The sequence below is a fragment of the Pteropus medius genome, unplaced genomic scaffold, assembly GCF_902729225.1.
Source record: "Pteropus medius unplaced genomic scaffold, Ma_sr-lr_union100, whole genome shotgun sequence".
In the NCBI taxonomy this organism is placed as follows: domain Eukaryota; kingdom Metazoa; phylum Chordata; class Mammalia; order Chiroptera; family Pteropodidae; genus Pteropus; species Pteropus medius.
Genome location: NW_024344378.1, coordinates 21,029,246 through 21,054,019, shown reverse-complemented (window position 1 = coordinate 21,054,019; position 24,774 = coordinate 21,029,246). Strand labels below are relative to the sequence as shown.

At 36.8% G+C, this 24,774-nt stretch overlaps 2 protein-coding genes across 6 annotated transcripts in view; one reads left to right on the top strand and one right to left on the bottom strand.

Annotated features, from left to right (window-relative positions):
- Window positions 1-24,774, bottom strand: part of COX15 (cytochrome c oxidase assembly factor COX15) — a 53,433-nt gene that overhangs the window by 9,510 nt on the left and 19,149 nt on the right. The window contains 5 exon segments of the mRNA XM_039871533.1: window positions 2,916-2,997; window positions 4,866-5,033; window positions 7,036-7,222; window positions 7,481-7,603; window positions 9,114-9,304. Coding sequence (XP_039727467.1) covers window positions 2,916-2,997; window positions 4,866-5,033; window positions 7,036-7,222; window positions 7,481-7,603; window positions 9,114-9,304 — 751 coding nt within the window.
- CUTC (cutC copper transporter) overlaps window positions 11,509-24,774 on the top strand; it is a 22,659-nt gene continuing 9,393 nt past the window's right edge. Inside the window, exons 1-8 of one of the 5 annotated variants that reach the window (XM_039871536.1) lie at window positions 11,724-11,960; window positions 12,093-12,196; window positions 12,741-12,829; window positions 13,686-13,757; window positions 15,686-15,745; window positions 20,013-20,222; window positions 20,874-20,909; window positions 23,204-23,337. In XM_039871536.1, the coding sequence (XP_039727470.1) occupies window positions 13,706-13,757; window positions 15,686-15,745; window positions 20,013-20,222; window positions 20,874-20,909; window positions 23,204-23,337 (492 nt within the window). In that variant the 5' untranslated portion in view covers window positions 11,724-11,960; window positions 12,093-12,196; window positions 12,741-12,829; window positions 13,686-13,705. Of the gene's footprint in view, window positions 11,961-12,092; window positions 12,197-12,740; window positions 12,830-13,685; window positions 13,758-15,685; window positions 15,746-20,012; window positions 20,223-20,873; window positions 20,910-23,203; window positions 23,338-24,774 lie in introns of all 5 variants that reach the window. The other 4 variants (XM_039871535.1, XM_039871537.1, XM_039871534.1 and 1 more) reach the window with 4 other exon arrangements.

Sequence of the window (24,774 nt, the reverse complement as noted above, 5' to 3'; positions counted from 1 at the left end):
CAAAGTGACAATAATCAAAACGGCAGAAAAACAGACACACAGACCAGTGAATAGGATCAATAATGTTTGACAAAAAAGCCCTAAACAAAAAATGAAAATTAAAAAACAAACAAACTAAAAAGCCAAAAACATATAGTGGAGAAAAGAAAGCCTCTTCAATAAATGGTGCTGGGAAAACTGAAAGCCATCTGCAAAAGAATGAAACTAGACTGTTGTCTGTCACCACACACCAAAATTAACTCAAAATGGATTAAAGACCTAAATATAAGACCTGAAACAACAAAATGCATAGAAGAAAACATAGGAACTAAACTCAAGGACCTTGGACTTAAAGAGGATTTTATGAATTCGACCTCAAAAGCAAGGCAAGTAAAAGCTAAAATAAATGAATAGGACTACATTAAACTAAAAAGCTTCTTCACAGCAAAAGAAATCGTCAACAAGGTAAAGAGACAACCATCTGAATGGGAAAATATATTTGCAAGCAACACCTCCGATAAGGGCCTAATATCCAAAATATACAAAGAACTCATACAACTCAGTAACAACAACAAAACAAACAATCCAATCAAAAAATGGGCAGAGGACCTGAACAGACACTTCTCCTTAGAGGACATACAAATGGCCAACAAATATATGAAAAGATACTCAACATCGCTAGCTATTAGGGAAATGCAAATCAAAACCACAATGAGATACCATCTCACACCTGTTAGAATAGCTATAATCAACAGGACAAGTAATAACAAATGTTGGAGAGGATGTGGAGAAAAAGGAACCTTCATACACTGCTGGTGGGACTGTATAGCCACTATGGAAAACAGTATGAAGGTTCTTCAAAAAACTAAGTAAGAATTGATCTACCATATGATCCAGCAATCCCTCTACTGGGTATTTACCGCAAAGACTTGAAAACTTATATCCGAAAAGATATTTGCACACCGATGCTCATAGCAGCATTATTCACAGTGGCCAGGTCATGGAAGCAACTGAAGTGTCCTACGATAGATGACTGGATAAAGAAGCTGTGGTACATATATACAATGGTATATTACTCAGCCATAAGAAGAGATGAAATACTGCCATTTGCAACAACGTGGATGGTCCTTGAGATAATAATGCTAAGCACAATAAGCCAAACAGAAAAAGTTGAAAATCACATGATATCACATATATGTATGATATAAACCTACAAGCAACAATTGAACAGGAAGGACAAACAAACAGAGACTCATGGATATGGACAATAGGCTAGTGGTTACCAGAGGGTAGGGGGAAGAGGGGAAGGGGGAGGTAGACAGGGAAAAAAAAATAATTGAAATCATTTCTTCAATAAATAAAAAATAAAATAAAATAAAATAAAAATAAATAAAATGAGAGAAAGAAGAGACCAAATCCTATTCTGACATAGAAGTATTTTGTTATCCCAGATTTAAATAAAAGTAATAGAGAATAATAAATAGATTGAGAATACAGGTTCTGAAACAAGAAATACACAACACAATCACCATGAGAATTTAGATGAAAAACAACTACATCCTCATTTCCTCCCACCCCAAGATTCTGGCATGCCTCCTCTGAGGAGTGGACTAGAAGCTCTAGAAAGGCATATTGGTTGGAAAAAATTCCCTTAGTAATTCTGATGCCCTCCTTATTCCCCACTGAGAACTATTCATCTATTCTGGAAGTATTCTTCCCCCTAGAAATTTGAATAATTTACTCCCTGACTTCCTCAGGTCTCCCCTCAAATGTTATCTTATCAAAGAGACCTCCCCAATACAAGACAGCACTCACCTGCCCCACCTCTATCCATATTTATGCTTTATTTTTCTTCACAGTACTGAACACTATCTGACATATTATTTTTTTTTTGTTTATCTGTCTTCTTTAAGTGCTCAAAAAATGTTTGTTGAATGAACAAAGAATAAAAAAAAAGTACAAACTAAATCCTGGATAAACATGTACAGAGAGTATTCATGAATTAATGGATGACTAATCCATTATTTATGATCAAAGAGGGTTCAGGAATGTTTAGATTACATTCTTTATTTTTGTAAATGCCATTTATAAAGTCAAAATTCATTCTCTTCTACCAAAAAAAGAGGGAGGAGAGTTGGGTAGATCACTGGTTCGATGCTTTTATTTTAAAGCAGTGCTGTCCAACAGAACTTTCTGAGATGACAAAAACGTTTTATATCTATTATCCAATACAACAGCTGCTAGCCATGTATGGCTATTGAGCCCTTGAAATGTGGCTAGTGTGATTAAGGAACCAAATTTTAAATTTTATTTAATTTTAAATAATTTAAGTTTAAATAGTCACATGAGACTAGTGAATACTGTATTGGACAGCACAGTTCCAGAGTGAGAGAGGCAGAGGTATGATAAAAAATGAGAACGATTGTGTTGGTCTCTGCCTCAGGGACCTCCCTACCTTAGACTGGCTTTGAGGGCAAGCCTTTTGTATGCTCCACCTTGGTGTGCTATGATAATAATAACAATAATGTTTACAATAATAGCTAACACTTCTGTAGCTTTTGCTATATGCCAGGTACTCTCTTAAGCACTTTACATATATTATTCATACTATTATCATCATCCCAATTTTGCAGATGAGGCCTAGAGAGATTCCACAGCTTGTCCAAGGTCACCGAGTTCACAGGTGGTAAAGCCACAGTTTGATCCTAAGCAGTCTGGATCTAGATAGGTGCTCAAAACTTTTGTTCAACTGACTGGAAAGCAGGATTTTTGGAAGGGAGGAAGGAATAGAAAATAGAGAGTGAAGATGGTGGGTATTAGAGAGGGAGATGTGAAAGGGAAATATGAAGATACAGGAGGAAAGGGCAAAGCAGTAGGCGAAAGATCCCACCTGAGAGTGGAATGCAAACAGGCTATCTTTGATAGAACAGTCCTACCTGAGAGAGCTGTAAGGAACACTAAGCCTGCTGTTCCATGAGCAAATCGTCTCAACCACAGCAGTTGACGAGTTTCAGGCAACTAAATGAGAAGAAAATCACTCAGATTAACTGTACTGCAGGAACTACGGAGGCAGAGAATATCTCCAAGGCCAAACCCAAGTGACAATGAGGTCATAGCTCTCTGACCCCTAGACTAGGTTAGGTACTCCCAGCAGATATTCTGTTCTGATTTTCATCATATTTTATAAAATTTATACATTTACTATGTCTTCTCTGCTATCTTGTAAGTTCTGTAACAGCAGGAATTCTGTTTTATTTACTACAATAATTCTAGCCCAGGGCGTGGCATGTAGGTACTCCGCATATATCTGTTCAATAACTGAATGATTTGCATTGTTCAGGGCAAAAAAGCTTCACCATGGTTGAAATGATGTGGCTGAAGATATAAGACTGGATTTTCATCTTCTGTGTGATACTTACTGTTCACCAAATATAGTCAGAATCAAAACTGCATAAAATGCCTAGAGCGGAGATTCTTATATTTAGTGTTTTTGGGAAAGTCAAAATTTGTTTTCCTTTTTACTATAGCCAACTTCTGGTATTAATCAGTGAATCAGTAAATATGTATTAAGAATTTTATAAACAGGTAACCATGAAGATACAAAGGAGTTAAGTCAGAGTGCTACCCTCAAATGATTTACTATCCAGTACTTGAAGAGTTAGGTATCATTATTAAGATTTCGTAGGACAGTACATCAGTGCTGTCAAATAGAACATTTTTATCATCACAGAAATGTGATGTGCTGCCCAATAAGTAGCTAATGAGGACTTGAAACAAAGCTAGAGGAACTGAAAATTTTTTAAAGTTAATTTTACTTAAAGTTTAATAACAAGTTTGTTTAAAGTTAATTTTATTTAATTTTAATTAAAATTTAAATTGCCACATGGAGCTAATTAGCTACTGTGTTAGACAGCATAGTCCAACTATATGTTTGATTACCATCTCAAATCCCTTCTGTAATTAGTGGAATATAAATAAACGTTTAAAAGAGAAAAACCATTAACTGATAATTAATAGATCACTGGTTACCTCTAAGAGTATCATTTCATTATACAGTGTTTAGGAGAGTGTAGGTATATGTGTGTTTAGGTGAATGTGTAGGTGCGTATTTAGAATGGTGGGTGGGAAAACCAGATGACAAGAACGATAAAGAAAGAATGGGTTGTTAGTATACATAGCTATAGATATAGGCAATTCTTTTTAGAAGTCTGGCTTTGAAAGTCAAGAGAACAGGAATTATTCAGATGTGCATTGTCTACTATACCAATATTTCAACTCCACCTAGCTTCCCTATTCTTACTGGGACCCAGGCACTGGCACTTATCAGATAGTTCTACTTAAAAGTCCTATTGTCATCTCAAACTTCATTCTATGAACAGGTTAAAATAATACTCATTAAAAGAAAAAAAAAAAACTAGATAAAACCTGAATCAGCCGAAGGGCTCTCGTGCACCAACACAGCACCAGAGACCGCTGTCTTCGGGCCTTCCTCACCTCACCCTCCAACATCTCTCTGGGAGTCAGAAGTAGAGTGGCTGGGGTATCTCTTGTTGGCACTCCTCCCCACTTTTCCTAAAATCTGTGTTTTCGCCTTTCCCAACAGGCAATGCTGACAAAATATTCAGCTCCTATACCAATTCTCTTTCGAATGAACTGCTCTAGCTCAAACGAATAACTGCACATTTTACTTTGTGGTCTCAAAGCTACCCAGAGTCGCAAAGTTCAGTGTTCCTCTTTGGTTATATCTTGTTTCTGGTAAATTGGTAGAAGTTACTAAGGGAATGTGTGAGCTCTGACTTAAAACTTCCCATTAGATCCAGAATTTCCATTCCTCTGAAGCTGTCAGCATCTGTGCAGATGTGGTGATAACACAGAAGGACTTTTACCTTGTGCTGAGGAAGCAGCAGTGAGAGTGAGGTCCATAAGCTGGCACAATAAAGAACAAGGGCTGATCCCAGGTGGGCAGCGAGACGGTACTGACTGACCCGAGGGATGTCATGGGAATCCGGTTTTTCTTCTAATCCACTTTTCACCATGTACCATCCCAACAGACCCTAGAACCAAAAAGAGGCAAATAAAACAAGGTTAAAACTAACTATTCCACTTTACTCTGAGAAAGAGAGTTATCAATTATCAGGGCACTCCCTACTCGATGCCTCCTTTCCACTCCTTCCCAAAATTCCAGTATCTCAGGAATCGTGACCTACCCGTATTTCCATATACAGCACCATAAAGATTTAACCACCGATTAGGTTAATATTTTATTGACATGCGTCAAATAAAGAAAAGCACACAAAAACATGTCTGTGGGCAAAACCTTATACATACTTGATATGCTCTAACTTTATGTAAACCAGGGAAATATAAGAATACAAAGAGTTGTTTTTACAAAAACCAGATTGAATGTTTTGGAAAAGCTTGACAAAGATAACTGCTTAAAAACAACTCGTGTGGAGTTAGGTGGGAATAAACAATTATAATAGTTTCATGGGGGAAAACTATAAAAATCTGTAAAGCTTTGCAGTCAGATTGCTTTGCAAGTACCTAAGTTCTCTTTAAGGAAAATGAAACAGCATAATAGTTTATGAGGCTGCAACATAATAGTTTATGAGACCTGAAGCTGAATTCCAATCAGAAGACTCGAAGAATAGGCCTTAGCTCTTTGTTAAAAAAAAAATGAGGTTATGAAAGTACACATTTAAGTTTAAAAGTTTAAGGTATGTATAATTATTCTATGATTCTCTGCTTTAAGTGACTTTTTCAATTAACCTAAACAACTGTCAGTTCTAATCATATCAGGTAAAATACAGCCCTTTCGCTCCCACACTCCCAAGCCAATAGAATCATGTCAAAAGGTGGGATTCTCCCACTTCTCCTAAATATATACTCTTCAAGAAATTTTTGGAGGCATTTCTTTCTCCCTTCATGATTACCCTGGGTGTTCTAATTATCTAGATTTCATCTGTAGAGGACATTGGAAGATAAAGAAGTATATAATGTGATTTGCCGGCTTTCTTCTTTCCATAACCCTATTTGCCATCTTCAAATTCTGCCTCCCTGAGAGTCTGTCTTTAGTGGGCAGCGAGACGGTATTATAATAGTTTTGTGGGGGAAAACTATAAAAATCTGTAAAGCTTTGGTTTACAGAGGTTTTTTTTTTCATTCTAAAACAAACTTCATTTTCTTTCAACCCTAGTTTCTATTAGACTTTTATTAATGTCTAACTCTTTATTATCGGTTCCTATTGCCTCTATTTCTTCTCTTCCACCTCCTTCCTCAATTCCGTCTAATTGGTTCAGATGCTCACCACTTCTATGTTAAATTAACAATGCACTTCCTTCTGATCAAATTTTGATATTTCTCTGATGCTCTGATAGTCTACCTTAGGGTCTGCTTCCCTTGACCCAAATACTCATGTGTCTTCCTTAATATTTTCTTCCTTGCATCTCAGCTTCACCTAATTCCTTAACTGTGAGTCTTTCAAAGCTTTTTTTCTTAAGAGTTCAACTTATATGTGATTTCATTGCCATTTATACAGTACTTGAATATCTCTCAGCTATATCTGTATTTTAAGATCCCTCATCCCACAAAATGTTTCTCTTTTGGAATACTCCTATTTGCTTCTGTAGCCATTCTAGCATAGGGATCCCACTTCCCCGTAGAGTAGGCAAGTTAGAAAAAGGAAAATGAGAACCCAGGAGAAAAGCCATGGTGGGAAAGAAACTCTAATTTTTGTGGCAGAAAAATATATTTACTGAATGCTTACTGATTCCAGGCACTATACCAAGTACTTTATATGTATGATCTCATTTAATATTTATGCAATCTAAACAGTAGGCATTCTTTTTATCCCTATTTACAGGTAAGAAAAGCATAGCCTACAGAAATTAGAACTTGCCCTACTAAGTGGCAGTCCTGGGTCTAGAAGCCAGGCACATGACACCAAAATCCATGCTCTCACCTACTCTACTATAAGATTACGTCTTGAAAAACAATGACAACCAGGAAGCTCTAGGAAGCTCAACTCTGGTTTCCTCAAACTGGAATAAATCTCACCTGAAAGCAGACCAAACCACAGAGGGCAAGAACACGTCCTTTCATGCCACGACTGAGCCAGCCCTTTCTCCAAAAGTAGGCAGCAGGTAGAATGTATGCAAGTCCTACGAGGCGACCCCACATTCGGTGTGAGTACTCCATGTACCAGATGAACTTGAATTCTGCCAACGTCATATCATGATTCAAGCTGGGTAAAAAGAGAAGTCAAAAAATAAAGAGGAAACATCCACCTGATTTTTATTTCCCAATGGAATGCAGGTCTGCCCGTTCTTCATCAGTGACCTCAGTATTGCTTTGGAACTGGAGGCTTAAAGTAGGGGGCTCACTAAACATAACTGAGCCAAATATCAAGAAACAATGGAATCTAACCATTCTGAAATATTTAAATAAACAACAGATCAAGTGGACCTTGTGGGATATTTACCTGATTTTCTATAATGCTTACATTTTAAATTCTGGAAATTGCTGGTATTTTTGGAATTCTGCTTCCCATTCCTCTTGGCTCGTAGGTGGCTTCATCTCTTTTATTAAATGCCAATCTACCATTGAGAGGCCAGACTCTGTCAACCTTAGGATAGGAAAGAAATTTGAGTATGTGTGTGTTGTGCAATGCTGGACTACTCACAAATGATTTACACCAACAAGCGGATCTGAACTTAACCCTTTTAAAGGTAAACACATCATTTCATTGTTTCCTTACACCTTCCTCTCTTCTTACTGATTAGAATTTTAACAGAAACAGCAAAATCAACCCTTAGACCAAAGAAATTTTCCCTAAATGCATAACTAACTTTAGAGAGAAAAAAGATTTGATGTAGGTATAAAACAGTTTAGGTTTTTGAGTGAATTTAAAGACAATAAAACTCAAATTCATCAGATTCCCATAACAGCCTATATAACACATAAGGTTTTTTGAAATAAGGGCACAGGGAATGTGCAGAGAATTTGAGAACACATACTTTATTAAAACCACAAAGTATTTTCAATAACAGGATTTAGGGTTCTTAGAGTAAAAGGCTGATTTTAGGCCTGAGGCAGGAAATATACAAGCGCCTGAACATCTTATTATCCACAAAGCAAGGAATCAAAGGAATTGAAACAACTCGGAAGCCAATTTGAAGAGGTTCCCATTGACTAAAGATGGGACAATTTGAGTAAATCATCATCACTGCAATGGATTGATTAAACCTATGAGTTCATAGTGATACTTAAGGACTCAAACATTGTATTGGTTACATTTGAAGGATGCTTGGGAACCAATTTACATTTTGAAAATTGGTAAAGGAAAGAATCAAGTATTTATCCTGCCTTTCCTATACACACTATACCCTAGGATAACCAAATTATTGATAAAGAAATGTTTCTCTTTAGAGTTGAGCTAGTAAAATATTATAATTTTGCAACTAGAATGAAATGTGGATCTAGGCAATGATCATCAGTGGCTGTTGACATCTCTAATAGATACCAGGTATTTATGAATATTATAATCACCTATGAAGTATTTTGCCCCCTGCTCTCAACCTGAACCTGATCAAGCAATAACCAGTTTACAGGAAATACAGGGGACATATTAAACATCATCACAAGTATGCAATCAGCAAAATCCAGACTGTGGGACACTCCATGGGACAAATGATTTGGGTTTCTTCGACAACAAAACTGCAAATGGAGGTGTTGGGGGAAGAATCTAAATCTATAAAATATCTTTATAGGTTTAAAGAGAACTAAGAGGCATATAAACCAATTGCAATATATGGAACTTATCTGGGTTTAATTCAAACTGCACAAAAATTCTTGAGATAAATTTGATCTCTTTTTGTAGGGGGAAAATATACATAAACAATGCATAGCTAACAGTTAAGAACCTAAACCGCTCTTCGTGAGGGTTTCCTACTAAAACCCTGAACTGTTCTATGGCAAGGCAAGCCATCAGACATATTCCCTCGTTAGGCCTCAGTTTCTGCATATGTAAAATGAAGGAGCTAGACTAGATGATTCTTAGGGCCTTTCCCCGCTTGGTCATCCTGTGCCTGTACTGATGATCCAAACAGCTGACTTGCTATGAGCAAATTACTTACCTAGTTACTCCACCAAGAATAACAGCTCCAGCCACTGTTCCACTGCAGACCAGGAGCCATCGGCCCACCATCTGCTCAGCAGCCCTTGAGGGAAGGGACACTGTACCCCTTCCAGACTGCAAAGCTACTTCAGAGACGGTGCTGTATTGCCCTGGCCTCCAGGGGCGCTTGATCCCACAGCTGCAACCACACTAAGGATGAAGACAGACAATTTACAACGGGAGAAAATAGGGAAAATCCTCACTACACCGCTATTCACTTAATCCCACTCTGGAGCTGAGTACCCTGTATGGCACATCTCCGGTGCTGCCCTGGTAAATCATCATCTCTTAACTCGATTACTTAATCTACCTTCAAACTGGTTTTCCTGCCTTCAGTCTTGGCCTCTAATCCATCCCAAATCTACATTATCTCTTCTGGTCTCTGCATACTTCTCACAGACTTAAATCTCGACCTATATGTGGATTATTTTCTTTCCCCTACAGATCTTTAAACATGACTTCTGTCTAGGACCACTACTTGTTCCCTTATTGATAAATACAGGCATACTTCATTTTAGTGCCCTTCATGGATACTGAGTATTTTATAAATTGAAGTTTTGTGGCAACCCTGTGTAAAGCAAATAAAAAACTTTCTGGAAAGGATTATCATTCTAGATGCCATTAAGAACACTCATGATTCATAGGAAGAGATCAAAATATCAACATTACGGGGAGTTTGGAAGAAGTTGATTTCAACTCTCATGGATGACTTTGAGGGGTTCAAGACTTCAATGGAGGAAGTAACTGCAGATGTGGTAAAAATAGCAAGAAAACTAGAATCAGAAGTGATGCCTGAAGATGTGGCTGAATTGCTGCAATCTCATGATAAAACTTTAATAAATAAGGAGTTGATTCTTATGAACAAAGAAAGTGGGGTCTTAACATGAAGTCTACTCCTGGCGAAGCTGTGAAGATTGTTGAAATGACAACAAATGATTTAGAATATTACATAAACTTAGTTGATAAAGCAGCAGCAGGGTTCGAGTGGATTAACTCCAATTTTGAAAGTTATATTGTGGGTAAAATGCTATCAAACAGCAGCACACACTCCAGAGAAATCATTTGTGAAAGGAAGTCAATCAATGTAGCAAACTTCATTCTTGCCTTATTTTAATAAACTGCCACAACTACCCCAACCTTCAGCAACAACCACTCTGGAGAGTCAGCAGCCATCAATACTGAGGCAAGACCTTCCACTAGCAAAAAGATTACAACTTGCGGAAGACTCAGATGATGGTTAGCATTTTTTAGCGATAAAATATTTTTTAATTATGTACAGTTTTTCTTAGACATAATGCTATTGCAAAGTTATTAGGCTACAGTATAGTGGAAACACATCTTTTATATGCACTGGGAAACCAAAAAATTTTGTGACTCGTTTGATTGCAGTATTTGTTTTATTGCCATGGTCTGGAACAGAACTTGTACTATCTCTAAGGTATGTCTGTAGTACCTACTGCAGATCTCAGCTTAGATGTCACCTCCTCTGGGAAGTATACCTACACTATCCCAGGTCTGCAACAGGTCACTCTGAGAGCACACTGTACCTTTCCTATGGCCCTTAACATACTGTAATGTAGCTTTAAGTTCATTTGTCTCCAGCTCCCACTAAGCTATGAGCTGTAGGACAATAGTATCTGTCAGAGTGGTTCTTTGCTTCCAGCTCCCTCTGTTTGGGATACAGTTCCCTTACATAACAAGACCTTAATAATGATTTGACAAATGAATTGTAAATAAACAAGTGTGGCTTCCTCCAGGGCAGGAGCCTTTCAGTATTTTGCTTGTTTCTCAGTTCCTAAATAATAATAATCACTCAATACAGTAATTACTACTCAACACACTAATTATTAGGTAAGTGGATACACGCCCTCTTCTGACTCCAACCTTTAGTCCAAAGACCCCCTATTTGGTTTCCTGCTTCTAATTAATTAACTTTAGACAACTTAAATTAAGCCTCAATTTCCTTCTTTGAAGGGGGTTATACACCATAACCTGACTACCTGGGGGCTTTTAGCAAAAACCAAATACATGGGTAAAATTTACTGAACCTTTGCGATGTACTAAGTGCTTGATGTATATTTAACTTATCCTCCCAGCAATCTCATGAACGAAGTATTGTCGTTATGCCCATTTTTTACAGATGGGGAAACTGAGGCACAGAAAAGTAACCTAACTTGGTTAATATCACACAGCCGTTAAACGGTAGGTTCCGATCAGAAGTCAGGGGCTCTGGATATAAGGAAGTGCGTTCTGAACTATAAAGAGCTACGGAAACGTGATGTGGGATTATAATTTTTCTCCAGGCTCTTTCCCCCCATGCCCGCTTCCGCGACTCAAGCGTCCGCTGCGACGCGGTACCTGTGTTCTAGGCGTCGCCCCAGGAACCAGGAGCCGGACACACGGTCTCCCCATCAAGGCCTTCAAGGGCGGAAATAGCACTCGCTGCATACTGAAGTCAAGGCGCCACCACCACCTCCACGCCCAGGCTCTTAGCTGTCTCCTTCCTTCGGCACCAAAGAAGAGGCACTTCCGGGTTACGCAGCGTGAGCCCCTCCTCCTCAGACGGCGGGGGCGACAGTGACTGCGCCTGCGCTAGCGACTCGGCCTTGCCGGGATTGCTGGGGCGTGGACATCGGGAACGCGCAGGAGCGTGCGCAGGGCTGAGGACGCTGTTTTTGGTCGCGCGCGGCGGAATTCGGATTCTGCGTGGAAACCGAAGACGCGCGAGGGAGGAACGCGTGGAGCATGAAGAGGCAGAGGGCATCCTCCGAACGGAAACGGGCGCGAATACCATCCCGGAAGGCCGGTGCGGAAGGGGGAAGAGAGGGGGCGGTCGGCCGACCTCACTCCCAGGGGCGGACTGGCAGGGATTTTGGCCCGTGGATTAATTGCAATTTCCCCCCCGACCTCCTTTCTGTGGCACGGTCTGTCATTCCAGCTTTAAAACTTGTGCAGACGGGGGGGCCTGAGAACCAGATGTGTGGGTTCGAATCCCGGCGCCACCACGTATCGTCGTGCGACCGTGTTCAACTTGATTAACAAGTGAGGATCCCAGTACCGTCCTCATATCCCCACCCTCTCCTAGCCAAGGCTCTTTTTTGCGTGAGGCAAATGGCACCCCTTAGCATTGTCCAGTTCGGTTGACCTCTGGCAGCTGGGTGGCTATCAGGAAACTCATGAAATTAATGCATCCCTGTTGGTTAACAGCATACAGTGGCACTTAACTCTTTCACAGTTTGAGACTGGTGTATAATTTTAAATAAATGAGGCAGTTGTAGTTTAATGTTAGCATACGATAGAATTTGTTTTTCAAATTAAAAATTCTTTTTAAAAAATGATAAAAGCAATATTGGGTAGAAAACATCAAGTAATGTAGAAAAGTAAAAAGAGTAAAAGTCATTCCAAATCTCAGCTTCTAGTTGTAATTATTATCACAATGTGAACATTCTTTCAGGTATTATTGCATGAAATATACGTTCAGTATTCTTAAAAGAAAATTATGTACTTACAGAAAAAAAAACTTTTTGTCATACTTTTTAGTGTAAATACATGACTGTTTATGAATTTGTAATTATTCGGCCTTTAGTAAATCTTTGCCTGTTGTGTATAACGGTCAGCAGTGCTTGGCGTCGGTGACTCCTCACATAAAAACCTTACTTAGGAACTTTAGGTCAGGTAAGAGTGATCAGACACTTATCTACATAAATAATAATAAGACAAAATAATTAGTGTCCTGAAGAGATACAATTAGTGTTTTAAAGAGGAACATACAACTTGTAAAGAGTTATATGAGTTCGAAAAAGGTAGATTCAGTTTCCTGCTTCGGGAGAGAGGAAATATGGAAATATGATTTGATGTGAGTCTTGGAAGAGTTTAGCATTCAGAAATGGAGCTGGGAGGACTTTGTGGATTGAGGAGATGGTATAAGCAAGAGCAGGGATGGGGATTAGGGAGAACTAGAGGCATATAGAGAAAATAATGTATAGTTAATAAATGAAACTAATACTCTGTATAAACTTACTTAGTATCCACTTTACATGAGTTATCTCTTTATCCTCACTAGTCTTAGGTAGATACTAAAACCTACAGTGTTTTTTAGAAAGCTTTAGCTAAGTAACTTGTCTAGAATCACACAAGTGGTGGGGCCAGAATTTTAAGTCCATCCCTGCTCTTGAACATATATTCCTTATAAAGAAGTTTAAGCATATTCTTCAGTTAATGAGAAGCATCAAAAGAATCCTGACTTGAATGTGAGGATGAGGTCTGTGTTTTACGAAGATTACCTTGACATTCAGTGTATATTTTTCTTAGTATAATTTCTTATACATATGTCTGTTTACTTTTTTCACAGTCTAGACATCATTTTAATAATTAATATGGTATTTTATTGCACTCCTGGGCCCTAGTGTACTCTTCTACTTCCCTGTTATTGGACATTTAGATTTAGACAGCAAACTGTAAAATGTTCATGGTAGATTAGTCTGAATGGATAGGACCATCATGAAATTGCCTTCTTTTTCATGCATTTTAGGAGCAGCAAATGGATTTCTCATGGAAGTGTGTGTTGATTCAGTGGAATCAGCTATAAATGCAGAAAGAGGAGGTAAGAGAAATTAGAAAATGAATAACAGTCGACAGTCTTTTTAAGAGTCTGAAAATGAATCCTGTGAACTGACCTTGGGAGCCTTTGTTAGCTGGAAGGATCCTTTTGAGAACAGCCAACCAACTGTAAAACCCTACTGATAAATTATAATCTTCTAGTCTTATTCCCCTAGTAGGTCACATTTTGAGTCAAGTGTCCACTATAGGGCTTACTCACCAACTTCAGTTTTTATTGAATTTAGCAAAGATTTAAATTTTTTAAACCATTAATTTAAAGATGATTGTAGAGTTTTGTTGCCATTTTCATCATTAGGACTTCTATCATTATTTTTTCTTTTTTGAACATTGTTTTTACCTCAAGGTTTCTTTTGCACTCTAAACCTGTGGGCCATAGTTTGCTGAGCCCTGATATATATTCTTGCCTTCTCTCCCCTATCCCCAGATTATTTTAAAGCGAATCTCAGACATCATATCATTTCATCCTCAAATATTTCAGTATGTATCTCTAAAAGGACTCTTTTTTAAGAAAATAATAATAATAACCACAATACTACTAATATCTTAAAAAATAATTTCTTAATAGCATCAAAAAATTCAGTTATTTTTCACATTTCTCCTATAAGCTCCTACTGTTTTGTTTTATGGTTCTTCGAACCAAGGTCCAAACATTTCATCTGTTTGATATGTCTTTTTAAGTGTATTTACATCTACATTTCCCCGTCTTTTTTTCTTTTTCTTTCTTTCCTTGTAGTTTATTCAAGAAATTGTGATTTTCATCTTTTAGAGTTTTCTACAGTCTCAGTTTTGCTCTTTGTATATGTAGTGTCATTTATTTCCTGTATTTCCTGTAAAGTTGTAGTTAACCCAAAGGTTTAATAAGATTCAGATTTAAGTCTTTTATAAGACTACTTTTTAGATGACGTTGTACTCCCTGTTGCATCACATTAAGAGGATAATATCTTATTTTTTTCTGTTTTTGTGATGTTAGGATTGATCAGTGGATTCAGATATGGTCAGCTTAATCCATCCTTTTAAAGGTTTTCTGTTAGCTTTCACCTAATAATTTTAGCAATGCATATTTTAGTAGGGTTTGCAAAATGGTACTATATTAAGTCTAATATTTATTTTACATTTATTAGCAATATGCTTCTATAAAGCAGAATTTTCTCTCAGCAGCTGTTTGGTTATACTGAGGTTCAGTTTGTACAAGAAAGCCAGGATAAATACTTGCTGCTTTTCCCTTATTCACTGATTTTGGAGATAATAGGTTTGTTTTCTATTCTCTAATGAATTATTTTATCATTTGAACCTGATTTAGATATAGTTGATGTGTTTTAATACACTATAGTTATTCTTACTGATGCTCAGAATGTCCTATCTGGCTGGTAGGAACCTTTTCAAGCTGGTTCCTGAGACCTTTTGACATGGCCCCATGGTTTGATCTTTTGCTTTCAGTGTTTTCTTATTCTTGAAAATATCCCGAGTTAAGCTATTCAAAGTAACTTGTGCTTTTTTAAAGCTTAGAATAATAAAGACTCTTTTTCTTATCAATGAAGAATCAGCATTCCACTATGTACAATGCAGAAACATTTATTCTAAGGCATTTCCCTGTACATGGAGAGGCAACCCTATAATATCAAATTTTAAAGAGACCTAACTTAACTTGAATTACCTCTTAAAGTGGACTATCAATAACACAATGTGGGTTGCAGAATATAATTGTGATTCAAAATAGATGTTCTAGTTTTATAGTTTGATTTCTCTCAGTTTTTAAGACTTTTATACATTTGGGGAAAATGTGAAATTTGCATTTAATATGAGTTTATTTTGGCCAATAATTTTTGAGCAATGCTTGTAAATTTTTCCCTTAATTTCTAAAATTTATTGTGCCGAAAAATGTTTTTGTTTTTGTTTTTTTTTAAATCATAGGTGCTGATCGGATTGAATTATGTTCTAGTCTGTTGGAAGGAGGAACCACACCAAGCATGGGTTAGTGTCCATTTTTTAGATTGCCTGGAGACAATTTATGATCTCTTTCATTGAATTCTTTACAATGTTACTACATGTTCACTATGCTGTGGATATTGTATCAGTTAGAAATGCTTATGATTGTAAATAAAGTTGTCTATCAAAGATGTGATCAAATAGATGTTTTTTTCCTCAGCTATCAAAAAGTTGAAAGATAGGTAGTTGCTGTTAATATTGGTTCAGTTGCTATGCAGGGACCAGGGTATTTTTATCTTTTGCTTTTGGCATCCTCTGTTTTATTGACTTTGGTCTTCATTTTTCCCTTCCTGGTTGTTGTGCTATTGTCATATGTTTTACTTCTACATATGTTAAAAACTCAATACTACATTGTTGTTACTATTATTTTTTTTACAGAGGCATTTTATTTGCACATGTGTATTACATCCCTAGAAAAAGAATCGCAGGATTTTCCCTCCCATGTGTTTTTAACTTGCTTCTTCATGGTCCATGATGTCCACTGAGATTGTCACTACAGTGAAACCAGATTAACAGAATGGAAGCAGGTTATTCTGCCATTTTTCTAGATGTTTGAGCTGCACATCAAATCTGGAGCTGATCACTTCATACTTGTTTTACCCACCCATGAGGTTCACGACAATTTTTGCTCTGTAATTTTTGTTTAAAGTGTCAGTTACCTTTTTTCCCAAGTTAAATGCATTTTGTTTAAAAAGTTTATTCATAAAATTGATTAATTCAAGCTTCAGAGCACCTAATAAAAACTGCATGGCAGTGAAAATGAAGTACACAGTGGCTCAGATAAAGGTTGTCCTCATACAGATGTTCCTTTTAGCTATAAAGTTGGACAGATGAATTTCTGTTTTTAAAGACTTACTAAGCCTGTGTTAGCTGATTCTTCCCTGGCAGTAATTAAAACCTTCTGCTACTGCCATAGCTACTGCTGCTGCTGGAACCACCATAGCCACCTTGGTTTCGTGGTTTGGCAAAATGTTGGCCTCTACCACCAAGCCAGAGCTTCTGCCTCCAAAGTTTCCTCCTCTCATGGGTCAAGAATTTGAAGAGTGATTATTGTAATTGCCAAAATCATTGTAGCTTCCACCACTTCCAAAATTGCTTCCACCGTTACCACATCCATCATAGCCATCCCTAGTACGACCATATTTCCTCTACCACCACAGCTGCCACCAAAACCACCTCCACGACCACCACTGAAGTTTCTAGAACCACTTTGACCTCTTTAGCTGAATGAAACATGAGCCATCTCTTGCTTAGATAGGGCTTTACTTCGCAGTTGTGGCCATCCACAGTATGGCATTTCAGAATGACAGTCTTGTCTACAGAGTCATGATCATCAAAGGTTACAAAAGCAGAGCCTCTCTTCTTGCCACTGCAGTGGTCAGTCATTTTAATCACTTCAGTTTTCCCATACTGTTCGAAATAATCTCTTAGGTAATTCTTCATTGTCTTTAATTCCACCAACAAAAATATTTTTCTCAGTTGAGTGGCACCATATCTTTGAGAATCTTCTCTTGAAACAGCCCTCTTTGGTTTCACAACTCTTCCATCCATCTTGTGTGGCCTTGCATTCATGGCCTCGTCCACCTCCACAGTGGCATACATGACAAACCCAGAGCCTCTGGAATACTTGGTGTTTGGATTTCTCATCACCACATAGTCTGTGATTGTTCCCCATTGCTTATAATGGCTCCTCAGACTCTTACTAGTTGTTTCAAATCTCAAACTTTTGATAAAGAGCTTCCACGGCTGTTTGGGTTCTTTGGGAGACTCTGACTTAGATGTGACTGTGGGAGGGGAGACTTATTAAGCTTACTTGGCGGTTTCCACTGACAACAGTGATCTAACATGTTATCTCAAGAGTCAATTATCTTTTAAAGAGATTTAAATAATAAGAAAACAATATTTACCCACATATAGTACTATTTCTGGTGCTCTTAATTCCTTTGTGGAGATCTATATTTCCATCTGGTTTCATTTTTCTTTTGCCTGAAGTAATTCTTTTAACATTGTTTGTAGTACAATGCTGATGATGAATTCTTTCAGCTTTTGTATGTCTGAAAACATCTTTCCCCATATTTGAAAGATATTTTTGCTGAGTGTAGAATTCTAGGTTGACAGTTTTTTCTTTCAGTCATCTTACTTGTATTGTTTCTGACAAGAAATCTGTTGTCATCCATACCTATGTTCTTTTCTGTGTAACGTGTCTCTGGTTGCTATTAAGATTTATTTCTTTATTCTTAGTTTTAGGCAATTTGATTATGATATACCTGAGTGTAGTTTTTTTCATGTTTCTTAGAACTGGACATTTATACTTTTTATCATATTTTATCATATTCAGCATTCAATGTCCTCTACTCCCTCTTTCAGAAACTCCAGTTATATTCTCAATTTAGTATTTGAATATATTTGTTCTACAATTCACCGATGAATTGCTGTTTTAAAAAATCTCATTTTTCACTTTCATTATGTATAGATTGTATCACTTTGTTTTCAAATTCACTAAACTTTTCTCTGCAATGTCTAATTGCTGTTATCCCTGCCTAGTTCATTTTTTATCTCACACATTGTAGGTTTCATCTCTAGAAGTTTGAGTGTGTTATATTTCCCACGTAGCTTCTTAACTTTTTTGAACATATGGAATAAAGTTATAATAGCTATTTTAATGACTTGGCTGCTAATTCTAACTTCTGTATCAGTCTAAGTTAGTTTTGTTTGATTGCTTTATTTCCTCACTATGCATCTTATTTTCCTACCTGATAATTTTTTATTGAATACAAGACATTATGAATTGTACTTTTTTGGGTACTGGATATATTTGTATTCCTATAAATATTCTTGAGCAGTTAGTTTATATGAAAACACTTTATTCCTTTCGGGTCTAGCTTTTAAAAGTTGTTAAGCAGGTTTGGAACAGTGGCCAGTTTATAGCTAATTATTTCTCACTGCAGAGGCAAGACCCTTCTGTGTACTTTACCTAGTATCCCATGAAGCTTCAAGTTTTCCTGTCTGGCTGGTGGAAACAGGTATTATTCCTGTCCTGGTGTGAATGATAGGCACTATTTCTAGTAACCTTTTTCAGTGGATCTTTCCCTGGCTTTGCATAGTTTTCTTGCTTGCATGCCCTGATCAGTACTCAGCTGAATATTAGAAGAGGTTCTCTGCAGATCTCAAGAGTTCTCTCTCTCTCCTTCCGTACACTCTCTCCTGTTAACTCTAGTCTGGACTCTCAGCTTTGTCTCCTCAACTCAGAGAACTTTCTCTGGGCTCCACCTGGGTTCTTCCTCCCTGTGCTTTGGCCTAGAAAACTCTTAAAGTAGTAATCTGGGTCAATCATAGAGCTCACCTCATTTATTTTCTATCTGTCATCTTTCAGGCATCATTGTCCTTTGTTGCTTGATGTCCAGTGTCTTATAAACTATTGTTTCATATATCTTGTCTGTTTTTTGATTATTACAGGTGGCAGGGTGAATTCAGTCTCTGTTACTTTGTTGGTCAAAAGCAGGAGTCCCTATATGACATTTTGACTCCTATATGTTACTCTGAAGTTGATGATAGTATGCTTTAGTCGAAAAAGTTTATATACTTTTTGCCTGGTGGTTATTACACTTTCAAATGTCACATATCAGTAAAAGCTATAAATTAGCTATAAACTGACCACTGTTCCAAACCTGCTTAACAACTTTTAAAAGCTAGACCCGAAAGGAATAAAGTGTTTTCATATAAACTAACTGCTCAAGAATATTTATAGGAATACAAATATATCCAGTACCCAACAAAGTACAATTCATAATGTCTTGCATTCAATAAAAAATTACCAGGTAGGAAAATAAGATGCATAGTGAGGAAATAAAGCAATCAAACAAAACTAACTTAGACTGATACAGAAGTTAGAATTAGCAGCCAAGTCATTACTTTTTGCCTGGTGGTTATTACACTTTCAAATGTCAGATATCAGTAAAAGGATTTTTGTTGAGTTAACCGACAAGTGCTTTTAAAATGCAGTAACTTCTTTCTGTTTTCTAAATTACTCTTTTTTACCTTTGATTTTTTATTACTTCTACTGTATACACATTTTTCTTAGTGTCCGCTTTCCTTTTTGGTCCACTTTTCTCTGGTTTCTTTAGTCAACTCTTCCTTTTCTTATATAAGTGATACATAAGAGCAAATGTAAAAGACCTATAATATTTTATTTACTTACTTGAGCTTTTAGCTCACATTTGCATTTTAATTAGTCTGTTTTCTGTTCTTATAGGTGTCCTTCAAGTAGTGAAGCAATGTGTCCAGATCCCAGTTTTTGTGATGATTCGGCCACGCGGAGGTGATTTTTTATATTCAGACCGTGAAGTTGAGGTGATGAAGGCTGACATTCATCTTGCCAAACTTTATGGTGCTGATGGTTTGGTATTTGGGGCATTGACTGAAGATGGACACATTGACAAAGAGCTGTGCATGTCCCTTGTGGGTAAGAATTTATATCTGAGACCAAAAAACCTCTGATGATTGCATTTAATATTCGCAATATAGAAAAATGCAGTCACAAAACTGACTTTTCAGTCACACCTGCAGACACTTATACTAACCTGTTTTAAACAATAGTCATTTAAATGTTTGGGCTGCAGCTATGTGTGGCATAGCCTTCCTGACTCTCCTTAGTTGCTATAGATCAGGTTCCACTACTGTTTCTGTTGGGTTTAAGGGATATTTATCTTGACTCCTTTAATAACTGCACCAAAATCCACAAAAGCTATTGGTGAGGATGGGGGGATGTGAAGAGGACAGAAGCAGACTATATATATTACTAGGCCAAAGTATTTCTTGAAGATTTTCAGAGGAATGAGTAATAGATAATGCTGCCCATCTTATAGTTGCCAGATTATATAATTTTTATTTGGTACCTCTAAGAAGTAAATGGCCATGTTTTAAATATAAAAATAAGAGATTAATGGAAACATAGGACTTTCGCATTTGGAAGGCTGCCATTTTATTATTATTTTAGTTCACTGTCTTCACTTAGGAGAGGAAGGTATAAAACAGTCCCATCTAACATGGAGAATATGTATATAGTGATCAGTGATGATCTCTTCATTCATGTTATATGACTTTCTTTTTATAGCTCTTTGCCGTCCTCTGCCAGTCACTTTCCACCGAGGTGAGTCATTTCCATTTTAGAAGTGCTATTGAATGGTGTCAGTTTCCTAATTTTATCAGATGCTACAACCTTTTTTTGGAACACAATTCTACAGTGTTACAGTGTTACCAGTTGGTTTCTTGGGACCAGCAGTTGCAAATTTAGAAATGTACAATTTCTAGAATATGTAAAGCCTTAGTTGTGAAAAGTTGTTAAAAGTAAATGGCGGTGGTGGTGGGATATAAAAGAGAGAGAGTAAGCATTGCCTACAAGTACACGTACTTGTCACAGCATTCTAAGCAAGAGTCCTAAGATTTATTTTTATAGATTACCTTAGGTCATATGCAGTCCCCAAGAGAATAGATCACTGTGGCCAGTGAAATTAAATTTGCTACCTGGCTTAAGCTAGACAGACCATTCCTAGGGCTGGGAGTGAGGTCAGTTTTCTCAGAAGAATATAAAATTCGTGAGTAGAGAGGGAATGGACATCTGAGGAAGAATTGGTTACTATTAGGAAGGAGGAAAGAAGAAATAGATGCTAGATAGTCCATTAACAGATTTTGTTCACTATAGTACACAAAATTGCTTTATATTATTGATAGCTTATCTACATCAGAATAATTTCTAAAAAGTCTCTTGATAATTTCATATAAAAATACATTCTAACTATAAAATTCAGGTAGTTATAATTTCCATACAGTTTTGCCAGGCATTGGTAAAATGAAGGAACAAAGTCAATTTTGCCTTCAGAAGGCACTGCTATTGCACATAAAAAGAAGGAAATCTTCAGTCAATTTTTTTTTTGACTTAATGATATGCTTAAAAAATTGTTGAATGTTTTTCTGATCTTTTAAGTAAGCATTCAAAATTAGGATAAGGGTGGACACTAGCACTTGCATCTATTTATATAAATTAGAGATATATCATTTATTACCTTGCCTTTTTTTTTCTCAATGGATAATACCACCAGAAAACTGTTTTCTTGGTTTGCTACATACCAATGCTTCTCATAAACTAGCAATAATTAAAAGGTGTTAGTTTGCTTAAGTCATAACCTTGAGGCTATAGCAAATAAAGTTTTTAAATATGAAAAGTATTTAAATTAGTAAACGTCTATCTGAAGAAATGTAGTTTAAAGTTTGACATGTTAAATAAATCAAAAATTAAACCCATCACATTGAATATATTTTTTGTTCTTAAACTAAGAAAATCATTTCAAATTTCTATTCTTTTCCTTTGCAGTCACAAAACTGACTTTTCAGTTGTACCTGCAGACACTTATACTAACCTATTTAAGTTTATTAAACTATTCAATAAGTGTAACAAAAAATGTTTTCATGTTTTCAAGATTTTATATTGGCCTGAGTTCCACATTTTTTTTCACCCATATACTTACTGAGGTAGTATCATAGTATAATCACTGGTCAGAAGATGCTGCCACGAGGAAAGGAAAATCCTCCGTAGCAGGTTCCATACACTAACGGGTGAAAGGAAAGGGTCCAGCCCTAACCCACTATAGGCTAGAACTTCCAGATCATGTAGCAGGACCGAGAACCAAAGCAGTAGTTTTTCTTTTTGAAATTCCTAGGGCCACTTTCCTATCTGAGGAGGGGATAAGTCTCTTAGAAAGTAGGATGGAATCAAAACTCATACAGTCTGTTATAAACAATTGTCCTTATACTATTAGCCTTCAGTTTGTGGGATAAATAGATTAGTACAAAGTAATAGTCAATAATAAGAATGTGAATCAAGCTTTTTCTAGAACCAATGAGTGTAATGTTTTTCCAGTTTATCTGAAGCCTTAGAGCAGTCTTTCCCCAATTCGAGTCACTTGCCTGTTACATTTACAGTTTTACCATATCTGAGTGCTACCTGTGCAAATTTATTTAATAACTTTCTTAAAACCTTAATTTATTTTACAGAGAAACTTTTATACCTAATGAAAACCAGAAACTTTTCACTTCTAATCTACATTTAAGTAAATGCATCCATTCAAATGTGTGCCATCTAAAATGATCATGCATATCACCAGTGGTATATAGATTGTGCTGGTAAACTGGCTCTTGGAGGAAAAAAGAGCCCTGATTTATAATATTTGTTGATTTCTGTGGTTTAAATACTCCCACCTTGACTGATTTCCAAGTTTCCAATGGGTTAATAATAATCATGCTTGCAAAATTCCTGAATATGTAACACTTGGCTTTTGCAAGCCAGTACTAGCCAAGTCAGGCACACCACCATGTATATACTACATTTTAAAAAGCACTATATTCGAGATACTTGTTCAAAATTCAAATAAATGTTATTTATTTCAGCCTTTGACATGGTTCATGATCCCATGGCAGCTCTAGAGACTCTTTTAACTTTGGGATTTGAACGAGTATTGACCAGTGGATGTGACGGTTCAGCACTAGAAGGGCTACCTCTAATAAAGCGACTCATAGACCAGGTATACACAGTTTCTTTCTTTTCTTCTAAAGACTCTGATATTCTGTTGTTCTGCTAGGTTGAGAAACTAAATATTACTGATTTCGCGGTTACTGTATAGGAAAAGGCAAGCAGGCAGCGGTATATGTATATAATTCTTATTTCTTTCACATGAGCATTTTTAGTGACCAAGGCTCTTAAGATGAGATTATAGACAGTGCCTAAGGATCTTATCTAATTTAGATAACCAGAGCAAATTTTACCTTTCCTCTGCCATCAGCATTGCATAGTTTTAAGCAACATCTCACTGACAGACTATGTATACTCAGGGATCCCATATAAAATTTGAGATAATTATCATTTGGAGGTGAATTCTAAAACTAGAACTATATTCTTCTCGCATTTCTCCCTATCTGTCAAGATAGGAGAAATATATTTTTCTCTATGCCCTGGTAAGTTAGCATCATTTGTAGAGCAGTTGGAAGATGGCTTTGTAATTGTGGTGTCTGTTTTTCTGACACCAGTGTGGAGGCATTCAAAGATGGTGAGTATGGATTTTGAGTTGAGAGTTCTGGATTTGAGACTCAGGTTTGAAACTTATTTGCTATGTAGTATTGAGTAGATTACTAACCTTTAAGCCTCTGTTTCCTTGTGTGAAATTGAGATAAGTTTAATATTTTCTATATATGTTTGCCCTGAGGATTGGGTAGAGATAAGATCGAAGAGCCTTATTACAGTGCTCAACATATAGCTCTTAATACATGTTAGTTTCTATTATTACTACTGCTATTATTAGTTATATTATTTAGTGTCCCTGGGCAGATATCTGCTTATGTTCACTTTTCTGTAGCCATGAAAATAATTTTAGAAATTTCACATAAGGATCTGATATGAATTTGCTAGTCTGGAACTTACTGATATTACAAATATTTATTAAGTAAATATTAGATACACAGCATTTGTATTATGGTTGTGACCAAGGAGTGTGTAGTCACGGCCCTTACAATCTAGTGCACAACAGACACTTCTGATAGAGAAGGCAATTTTCATAGAGTGGTATTTAAAGGTACTGTGTGGAAGCACATTGCAGAGGAATTAGCCCCATATTTGAAAGATGGGGGTTGGCAGTAGTTAGCTTCCCAGTGGAGTAGGCATCCACATTGCAATGTCTTTCTTACTCATTTGAAAGATGGTTATCCATGTAAAAGGGGGTGGAAGGGAGAGAGAGTAGGGAATGTTCCATGTAGAATTAATAGTGTATGCAAAGGAATGGAGACAAAAGTGAGCATAACTTATTTAGATATTGAAGAATTACTATAATGTTGACTCTGAGGGGAGGAATACTGCCCAGAGCCTTGAAAACTATTTAAGTTTTATTTTATCCATGGTATACTGGGGAAACCCGAAGCGTTTTAAAATAGAGGAGTCAATGAATCAGGTATCCATTTTAAAATTGTTA